Source organism: Medicago truncatula, chromosome 4 (genome assembly GCF_003473485.1).
Source record: "Medicago truncatula cultivar Jemalong A17 chromosome 4, MtrunA17r5.0-ANR, whole genome shotgun sequence".
Classification (NCBI taxonomy): Eukaryota; Viridiplantae; Streptophyta; class Magnoliopsida; order Fabales; family Fabaceae; genus Medicago; species Medicago truncatula.
The window spans coordinates 39984467-39993986 of record NC_053045.1 but is presented as its reverse complement, the minus strand read 5'-3'; the positions used below and the strand labels follow the sequence as shown (position 1 = coordinate 39993986).

General features: G+C 34.5%; 2 protein-coding genes across 3 annotated transcripts; one reads left to right on the top strand and one right to left on the bottom strand.

Annotated features, from left to right (window-relative positions):
• The first annotated feature begins 620 nt into the window (after positions 1 to 620).
• Positions 621 to 5882, top strand: LOC25492967 (rhamnogalacturonan I rhamnosyltransferase 1). 2 transcript variants are annotated; one of them, XM_039833945.1, is made up of 9 exons: positions 621 to 1171; positions 1275 to 1627; positions 2788 to 2855; positions 2938 to 3026; positions 3115 to 3277; positions 3644 to 3933; positions 4135 to 4339; positions 4601 to 4758; positions 5217 to 5475. In XM_039833945.1, exons 2-9 carry the CDS (start codon positions 1351 to 1353, stop codon positions 5326 to 5328), a joined length of 1362 nt encoding a protein of 453 aa, XP_039689879.1. In that variant the 5' UTR covers positions 621 to 1171; positions 1275 to 1350; the 3' UTR covers positions 5329 to 5475. The 2 variants fall into 2 exon arrangements, with proteins under 2 accessions (XP_039689879.1, XP_013456762.1); XM_013601308.3 differs by having other exon boundaries at positions 624 to 1171; positions 5228 to 5882.
• Positions 5800 to 8884, bottom strand: LOC25492966 (ribulose-1,5 bisphosphate carboxylase/oxygenase large subunit N-methyltransferase, chloroplastic). Its single transcript, XM_013601307.3, has 6 exons — positions 8335 to 8884; positions 8201 to 8229; positions 7860 to 8071; positions 7313 to 7438; positions 6571 to 6975; positions 5800 to 6325 (listed from the first exon to the last, which is right to left on the bottom strand). The coding sequence occupies exons 1-6, from the start codon at positions 8814 to 8816 to the stop codon at positions 6107 to 6109; spliced, it is 1473 nt and encodes a 490-aa protein (XP_013456761.1). The 5' UTR covers positions 8817 to 8884; the 3' UTR covers positions 5800 to 6106.
• Positions 8885 to 9520: the final 636 nt, after the last annotated feature.

Here is a 9520-nt window from a genome sequence, read left to right as displayed (position 1 = left end):
TGAATAGTTAACGGTTACTAATATTTTTTTTTTGGTTACAACGGCTACTAATATGATATGGAAGTATTGTGATCTCTCATTAAATATCAGTGTAAAAATATTTTATACTAACAAAACATGTCCATTAAACTCTAAAAATAACTACATTAATTGGCATGATAAAATTTAATAAAAAATAAAAATGTTTTTTTTTTTTGTAAAATAGTTTAGCGGCTAGAGAAATTCACTTTAAATGTGAATAAATGGGATATCCAGGATTTGAACCCCGACCCCTGCATATAATATGCATTATCCCTAACCAAGTGAGCTATGTTCACATGGAGATAAAAAATAAAAATGTTGATGTAATGTCTTTGTGACTAGTTTAATCACAATGTCAAATATGGATAATTTTTTTTTTAAGTAAGTATGGATCAAATTTAATACTACATGTATTGAAAGGGAGAAAAAAGTTTAATTGCAGTGAGTTGACGGTCCAAAACAGTTTTGCACACATAATCAAAAAAAAAAAAAAAAAAAAAGACCTTTTACAACTTTTTGTTTAGTGCAAATAACCAATGCTTAAGATCTTGCTTGCATACAAAGACGTTTTATCCAAGAATATTTGAAATGTCTACAAAGCTATTTATTTTTCCCATTTTGCAATCTCTTTTTTTCATAATAAAGTTTGAATATTTTAAAAGACTTTAACGGTGGAAAAATACATTTTCTTTCTAGTTAACCTGGATCTCTCAATTCATCTACCCAGTCCCAAACCTTTGAATCCATGCACACAATTAAAAAACTGAGAAAAGGAACATTTTTCTATAATTTTCATTGAAATCTTCAAAACATTCAATTAAAAAAACAAAAAATAAGATTTTTTCCCACTTGAATGTGAATAAAAATGCATCAACCTTCTTTCTGATTTTCCTCCGATTTGATCCTTTCTTTCCATTCTCATTGGATCTTTACCTTGTTATTCAATTCTTCTACTTAAAAAATATAAAAAAAATCGTTATTTTTCTCTGATTATTGAAGAGCTTCAAATTGTGTGGACACAATTTGGTGGCATAAAGATCTAATTTTGAGCCTCACCCTCAATCACCAGCTTCAAATTCAATTCTGGGTCGGTTCCAATTTCTTCAAAAAACCTCAAAACAGTGAGATTCACTTTGTTGCAGTGTTTAAGGTATATCTTCTTATGTACGAGGATTTTTTTTTTCTTTCCATAAAATCACTAATTTTGCAATGTACTACTTATGTACGATGATGTTTTTGTTCGTTTGTTGCAGATTTGTGTTGATTTTGGCTGTGAAAAGTGTTTGAAGGTTATGGTGATGAAGTGGCAATGAAGTGTGTGACAAAGAAATGGAAGTTAGATCATCAGAGGGTAATCAAGTGAGATATTATGATAAGCTTCTTCAAGCTGCTCCTTTGATTCCAAGGAGCCGTTTTCGTGTTTGGTTTATTCGAATTTGTTCAACCATTGTGCTGTGGACATGTTTGGTTCAGCTTGTTACAGTGAGTGAACTATGGCATTCCAATTTCTTTACTGGATTTACCAGTCGTATATATCATACAACTCAACGGCCTCCTCAAGGAGATGTTAGATTTGCTCAATCTCCTCCCATTTTACTTCCTGCAAGTTAGTTTTTCTATCTACTTACTTATCTCAAGATTGCAATGTTTTTGTTTGCTTGAGTGGTTTTGTGACGTGGTTTGGAAATATGTAGCTTTGACTTCAATCATAATTACTTTTAAAGTTACACATATGATTAGTAGTGTTTTGTTCTGACAATATACCAAAATTCAAATATCATAATATCTATATGATCAACCTAACATTGTGATTTTATTAGATGGTAATGATCATGCTTAGCTGAATGTTGGGGCATAATGTATGTGTTGGTAAACCCTTTGGGAAAAGAATCATAATGTAGGAGCATGAATGTTAGTGACTTATGATTTATGATTGTTAATATCAATTAGTTGATAGTGACCGTCATGTTTTTTGGACTTCCTGTTAGAGATGATTTGCTATGTTGTGTTTTGTGGCCGTAAAAAATAACAACCAAGTACTGAGTAGGGATAGATACATAGATCAGTCGATTCCATTAGATTCTAACCAAAAATCAATAAATCCATTTAGTTTAGAGTGAAGTCTTTCCCCTAATCTTTTTAGTGTACCACTACAGTTCCATTTGATCCACTTTTTTCATGATGCCTATGTTGATCTTTCTTGCACGTACGTTACTAATCGACCTTCAGTCAGTTCCCATCATCTACAACTCTCCTATACGTTTATCCCTAATTTTATATTTCCTCATGTCCACTGATCCACCATAATATTTTTTATCTTAGCTCCACTTATTTTAAGCTATTGTTGATACTTAATGCCCATCCTGATTCTCCACTGTACAACTCCTTTAGCTGTTCAGTAGAATTTTCCTTTGAATATGATACTTACTTTTTTTTTTTTTTAATTTTTTTATCTCAAATTATGTTTGAAGCATTTGTCCATTTTAATGACCCTGTATGAATCCTTGTATAGAATATCCCCATCAATCTCTCAAACACTTAACAGAAAGCAAATAAGAGTCTAACTGAAGATCCCCGGTATTACACTTACTTATGTTGAGACATGCATACGCATGCAAGATAGTTTTACATAAGGGTATAAGTAAAATAACAAAATACTTATACGTAGATGGGTTTGGTAGACGGGGTATGAGTATCATTAGCTGTTTATATCTTTTCTGATGCACTTTTGTAAATATTAAAGCCTTGTCAGCTGAAATCTTGCAGGAAATTATACTAGTAATGGTTTTCTAAGAGTGTCCTGTAATGGGGGTTTGAATCAAATGCGTGCAGCGGTTTGTAATTCCTATTCTTCCACTTCTTTATTCCTATTATACGATAAGCTTCAATGTTTAATTACTAGATTTGGCATTTCAGATTTGTGACATGGTGACAATTGCTCGGCTTTTGAACCTCACATTGGTTGTTCCGGAACTTGATAAGAAATCTTTTTGGGCAGACCGTAGGTATATCATTTGTTATGAAAAAAAAAGAGTATTCTCTAATTTGGTTGCGTTGTGTCATTTTAAAGTTGTTTTTTTTTTATTTTTACAGTGGCTTCGAGGATATATTTGATGTAAGACATTTCATTGATTCTTTACGAGATGAAGTTCGAATAGTGAAAAGAGTTCCCAAAAAGTTTACTAGGAAAAGTGGATACTCGACCCTGGAGATGCCTCCTGTTAGCTGGTCAAATGAAAAGTATTACTTGGAGCAGGTCTGCAGATTCTATTTGTTGCACTTCATCTAAAATTATGTATAATACATCAGTCAGGCTTTCTCTTATTTGACAATTTAAAGTTTGATAAGTGATTAGTTAATGATTCTTTGATATGGCTTTTAAGACAGTGACATTTAGAGTTATTAGCAGATATGGAAACATCTTATAATATCTTGAAATATTAATCATTCATATGAAGAAAAGTATAGCAACTAAAATGGATTGTACGAAGCTTAACCCAAAGTTGGTGCCAAAAAGCATTATATCATTGTTGAAGTGAAAAAGCATAGTTACCTATATTTCCCCCCTTCCCTTATTTTCAGTAGTACATATATTGAGTTTGACTATCGACTCTAACTGCAGATTCTACCGCTTTTTGCCAAGCACATGGTGGTGCACTTCAACAAAACAGATGCACGCCTAGCAAATAATGGTCTCCCAATTGATCTACAGAAACTTAGGTGCCGTGTTAATTACCAGGCACTTAAATTCACCCCTCAAATTGAGAATCTGGGGCAAAAATTGGTTCAGATACTTCGCGAGAGGGGACCTTTTGTGGCATTGCATCTGAGATATGAGATGGACATGCTGGCTTTCTCAGGTTGTACTCTTGGTTGCACTCATGAAGAAGCCGAGGATCTCAAGCGGATGAGGTATTTTATGTTTCCTGTCTTGCTATGCCTTTTTTATGTATATCTTTTCATGAGGGATAGGTCCTTCTTGTATAATTTGTGTTGCATGATTTGTTGAATTTGGCATATTTTGACAACTACAAATTAAGTACATTCACTTTATAAAAGATTAAGAGTCTTGTGTTCAAAGGAATTTGTTCTGATTTTGCTTGCATTTTTCAGATATGCATTCCCTTCATGGAGAGAGAAGGAAATAGTGTCTGAAGAAAGGAGATCACAGGGTCTATGTCCTTTGACACCGGAGGAGGCTGCCTTGGTTATGCAAGCCTTAGGTTTTGACCGGGAGACACAGATTTACATTGCAGCTGGTGAGATTTATGGTGGTGAACGTAGACTTGCGCAACTGAGAGCTGCATTTCCAAAAATTGTGAGTTCACCGTTTATATCTCCCTCCCCCTTTTTGTTTATAGTATTGACATTGACATTTGATATAATAAAGTACCACTGAATGATTCTAGCTTGTGCTTATGCACAATTTTCCATTTATAATTTGTATCCTCCCCATTTTTTAGCACTTGGATTGAAAGTTGTGGCTCTGAAAATGGTTGGCTTAATCTACCTTATGCATTTCTTCATCCTGATCATGGTTACTGCTTGTTTGATAAGATTCCACTTTTCTTTACTTTAGGTTAAAAAAGAGGTATTGGTCGCCCTTGATGAGTTACAGCAGTTCCAAAATCATTCATCACAGATGGCTGCTTTGGATTTCATGGTTTCGGTAGCCGGTGACACCTTTATTCCTACCTACGATGGGAACATGGCAAAACTTGTGGAAGGCCACCGCAGGTATCTATTTACTCACGCTAGTTGCAATTTCATCTAATATAGAAGCTATTCTGGTTTTAAAAAACATTTACTCACGCTAGTTGCAATTTCATCTACTCCCTCCGTCCCTAATTATAAGACCCTTTTGAGAATTTTTTTTTTGTCCCTTTTTATAAGACCCCTTTGTTATTTCCAGCTACATTAATTATTTCTTTACATACATGCCCCTATTTATTATACATCTTTTTCTTCAATCAACAATAAATAACATGTTGAAAACATAAACTAACCTTCTTTCTTAAAGGATAAAATTGTAAAAACAATAGTGATTACAAACAACTTTAATACAAATATCCACTATCTTAATTCCCGTGATTTTGGCAAAAGGGTCTTATATATAGGGACGGATGGAGTAATATAGAAGCTATTCTGGTTTTAAAAAACAGCCCTAAATTTTCAAAAAAAAAAAATCTTATTAGCTCTCATGCAGGTATTCCGGTTTTAAAAAGTCCATCTTATTGGACCGGAAAAAGCTTGTACAATTGCTTGATATGCATCAAAATGGAACCCTTCCATGGAATGAGTTTGTAGATGTTGTGCGACAGGTTCACGAAAAGAGAATGGGTCAGCCAACTTATCGTCGAATTATTGTAGACAAACCAAAGGAGGAGGATTATTTCTACGCCAACCCTCATGAGTGCCTTTGTGAGGGAACAAAGTGTGATGATTTGCTAGGTCCTCATAACTCTACTCGAGTAAGATGAGTACAAGTTGTTGAATGTAGAAAATATGCACTCTTAGCCCAACCATAAGCATGAAAGAGCAAAATCTGAAAATGGCTCCTTCCCACTGGCATAAGTTCTTAGAGATATTTGTATACATGATTTTGTAGGAAACCATGGGGAAAAAGGTAAAATAGAAAAGAAAAAGGAAATATATATTTATAGAGGCTTGCAAAGATGTATCTTCAGTTTTACCCTTATTCCCCCCCCCCCCCACCACCAAATTCAGTATAGTTGTATAATGGCAGTTAATGTCGCAATCTTTGATTCGAAGCATGAATTCTAAAGTTCATTCTCTATGTAATCACGGCAGTCAACTGCTTTATAAATAATCATCAGTACAGAAGTGTAATTTATATTTCATACATTACATGTTCCACTTTACAAGCTGCAGGCATGTAATGGGCTGTAATAATTGTGGCCGGGTCAAAAACTTGATCATGGTCCTCTTGAAAGGTTGATTGAATGCATCGTATGCGTTCACCGTAGAAGGCTACATTTGCGATTTACCAAGTGTTCGGTATTTTCATCCTCAAGAAATACAGACAACAGTATGTCATTAACTGGTGCAACTGCTTCCTGCAAGATTAGAAGTATTTTGCGAGGTCTCCAAGGACATCACCACTTTCACCGCAAAGTCCAAGATCCTTGAGCCTCCTTTCTTGATAGTATTCCAACTGGTCTAGTTCCAATTCTTTCTGCTCGAAGATCTCATCAATTTGCTGCAGGATCAATTTTTCCCCTTCTCTTATTCCGACTGCTATTGCAAGCCTTGATTCTAGATTTGCTTCTTTCAGTTTGCGATCCTGCAATTTGTATGCTTTATTCAGTTATATGTTGTTCTCAATCAGCTTCAAAGCTTTCGCAATTTAAAAGACCATGTACTATGTAAAATGCAACGAGGTTACTTCAAATGTATTAGCCATACATATAAAAAGTTGTAACTGTAATGAGATATATAGACATGGCCGTGTGATGTTTTAACATGAGAAATTTTAATATTTATTCTCACTACCATCATGTTGGAACCCTGAATAATATAGTTCATTACCTGTTCAATGGTTGTATGATAACCAGCAAGGGCGGATTTGCAGGCATCTCGAACTGCTTTGCATACTAGCTCCTCATTATCACGGCTCATGGGAACCTCAAGATGACCCCAGATGGAGTCTCTAAATAGTGATTCCAATAAGAAAGCATCGGTACCCCCTAGCGCTACTAGTCTCAGATATGGAAGCATCCCTTCTGGAAGAGGGCGGTTATAGAAGATGTCAAAGTATGCTGTCTGAGAAAAACCATTGGACTCAGCAACGTCTACTTTGTCGTCAAAAAAAGGGTCTGACTCGGATATCCCCAGTGTCAAGGTGTATGCATATCGATCTGCATTTGGTTCAATGAAACCGTAGTCCAGAGCCAACTCTGCATTGCTTTTGTTTAAATCATATTGGATATACACCTACAGTAAAAGTTACCAACTGCACAGTTATGAATGTGACCAAGAATTGAGAAGCATGAAAATTTCAACATGAAAGAGCTAGTTTGCGCCTCAAAATACAGCATGGATTGCGATGTTCTGCTGCAACTTTCTAGCTCTGATACATTTGGTTTGCAGTATTATGCTTCTTTTTCCTTGATATGGAAGAGCTGGCTAGTTCATGTATAAGCTTCTTAGATAAAAAAATGTTCATACTGTCGAAAACCCCTCGGATGGACATGGATATATTCATTATCTTGTGATGATGTGTACAAATGACGCATGAAAAGAAACATATGAAGAGGTAAAAACGAATCACCTGTTCTCCTGCCTTGACAGAAAGGGGGCTCCTTAGGGAAAATAGGTAATCCCAAGAGAAAAGACCAGCTGGTCCTTTGACTTCATAAGCATGATCATCTGTAGTCACTCTGGCACTGTGGTTAATCTGATCCAGAAATTGAATTTGGAAAATGTTATTTCCATATTTTGTTGAAGCATATTGATGGGAGAAGACAAAATCAGTAGAAAAACAAGACTCAATTTGGATTAGTCTCCTACCGCAATTAAAACCAGTTTGTGGTCCTTCACATACAAAAGAAGTCCTTGTAAACTATTAGATATTGAACAAAAGAGCTTAACTTCAATTTGTAGGAGAAAATATTGTTTAAAAAACTTATAACTACAAGATTCTAAGTATTTTCTTCATAAGTACTAGTTAAGAAAATTAACTGATCTGGCTCTAAAATTATGTCCACTCTAAGAATATCATAGACAGTTTTATAGGCTTGTGTATCTCTTTCCTCTATTTGTTCTAAAGGGGGTTACAGCTGCATGATACAGAAGAAGAGAAATGAAAAGGTTCTTACCAAGTCTGCCAGTGGAATCACAACTAGATTTTCATTGCGAAGGCGAGAAAATGCCCTTGATCTGAGAATTCCAAATGCCCAGAAGAAGTCATCCAGCGTCACAGGAGAAGGAAAAAGCTTCTTATTAGGGAGAATGATTTCTTTTTCCAGTTTCAGACATTCATTCTTCACATATTCTTTCACAGACAGTGTTGTGTTCAGAAGTTGAGTACCTACTCAATTCAGTTCATTCAAAGTTCAAGGTGTGGTGAAACATATCAAATTACTCCAAAGCACAAATTTTTATTGCATAATCAATATTTTAAAACATGGTTTTGTATCACAAACATTGCATGACTAACCTTGAAGTTCTTGGAGCTCTTCCTCTGACCTGTACTGGAATAACCAATTACCAACTGAATCAACCAACCATATGAAAAGAACTCAATTTCACATTAAGCTTATATTAGTAATAAACCAAACAAAAGAAACCCACCAATATATAGTAGAATCAGTTTCCTGTGGCAGAATACCAAAGTAATGCTTCCAAACAGAATCCTCTCTTGACCTTTCTCTTATAAGAAACAGCATAACAGACAACCATGGCGTCAACTTACTACACACCCTCCCTATCTCTGAAGATGCAACTGCATCAGGATTTATCCACAACCTCTTAGGTACCTGCAAAATAACATCATTCCTAGAAATATCTTTGAGTGCAACCAATCCTAAACCTTCTGGTACCACACTAGCTTTCACTGGTGTCTTGGCAGTGATAACACCTTCTTCTTGAAGCCACTTCCAGAAGGTTTGAACTGCTGGAGACACTGATGCTTCAGTTCCAAGAGAAGCTACTGATTTGACAGAGAAAGGTTTCTTCAGATGAAGAGTTGGAGCTTTGGTTGCAAAAGATGATGTACCCTTGTTTGTGTGAAAAGGGAAGAGTGAAACTGAACCTCCAGAAAAGATTGTAGCCATTTTTTTGGTTCTGTTTTGTTGTGTAACAGTTGAGACTTCAATCTTATTTCTTGTCTTGTGGATAAGAATCTTCTAATATTGCCACTTTTTTAAATACTCAATCAACAATTTCATTTATCCACTATTTATTATATATATCAAGTTATCTATATAAGTTTAATTTATAAACAGGGTAATTGCAAATTTACTCATAATCTATTGTATGTGTAAATTTAATGAATTCCAAACACGTCTTGTTATTCTTATTAAATAGTATGGCAACATATGCCTGTGTAAATTATTTTTTACACTGTATATAATTTTATTTTTTTTGAAAGAGCTGTATATAAATTAAATCTTGTTTTTTTAATTTTTATTTTTATTTTTAGTTGAACACTATCTTGAAATTTTACCGGGTAACTAGCCAAGATCATTTTCAAACGTACTTAAATTATTGATTAATTTTGTCTACATAAAAAAAATCACTTGAATATTTTACTTTTATTTTATTTAAAAAAATTGCAGCAACGATAAAAGAAAATTCTTTAGTTTTTTTTCCCTTGAAAAAACGACAATTAAGAGTGTTCACAGGTTGGATTTAATCAAATCTTATATTCAATCAAATTTAAAGTTTTTAACCAAATCGACTTGATGATTAATGAATTTGGTCGAGCAAAACATATTTTTTTTAATTAAATCAAACACTTCCATTACTCAAACATTTC

What these genes read in the sequence shown, in the direction of transcription:
- LOC25492967 (XM_013601308.3), top strand. Translation starts at nt 1,351, where the DNA reads ATGGAAGTTAGATCATCAGAGGGTAATCAAGTGAGATATTATGATAAG. An exon ending in TGAATCAAATGCGTGCAGCG is followed by an intron (nt 2,856 to 2,937) that starts GTTTGTAATTCC and finishes TTGGCATTTCAG; the next exon opens with ATTTGTGACATGGTGACAAT. An exon ending in GAGCTGCATTTCCAAAAATT is followed by an intron (nt 4,340 to 4,600) that starts GTGAGTTCACCG and finishes TCTTTACTTTAG; the next exon opens with GTTAAAAAAGAGGTATTGGT.
- LOC25492966 (XM_013601307.3), bottom strand. Translation starts at nt 8,816, where the DNA reads ATGGCTACAATCTTTTCTGGAGGTTCAGTTTCACTCTTCCCTTTTCAC. An exon ending in AGAGCTCCAAGAACTTCAAG is followed by an intron (nt 8,072 to 8,200) that starts GTTAGTCATGCA and finishes TGAATTGAGTAG; the next exon opens with GTACTCAACTTCTGAACACA. An exon ending in CTGTCAAGGCAGGAGAACAG is followed by an intron (nt 6,976 to 7,312) that starts GTGATTCGTTTT and finishes CTTTTACTGTAG; the next exon opens with GTGTATATCCAATATGATTT.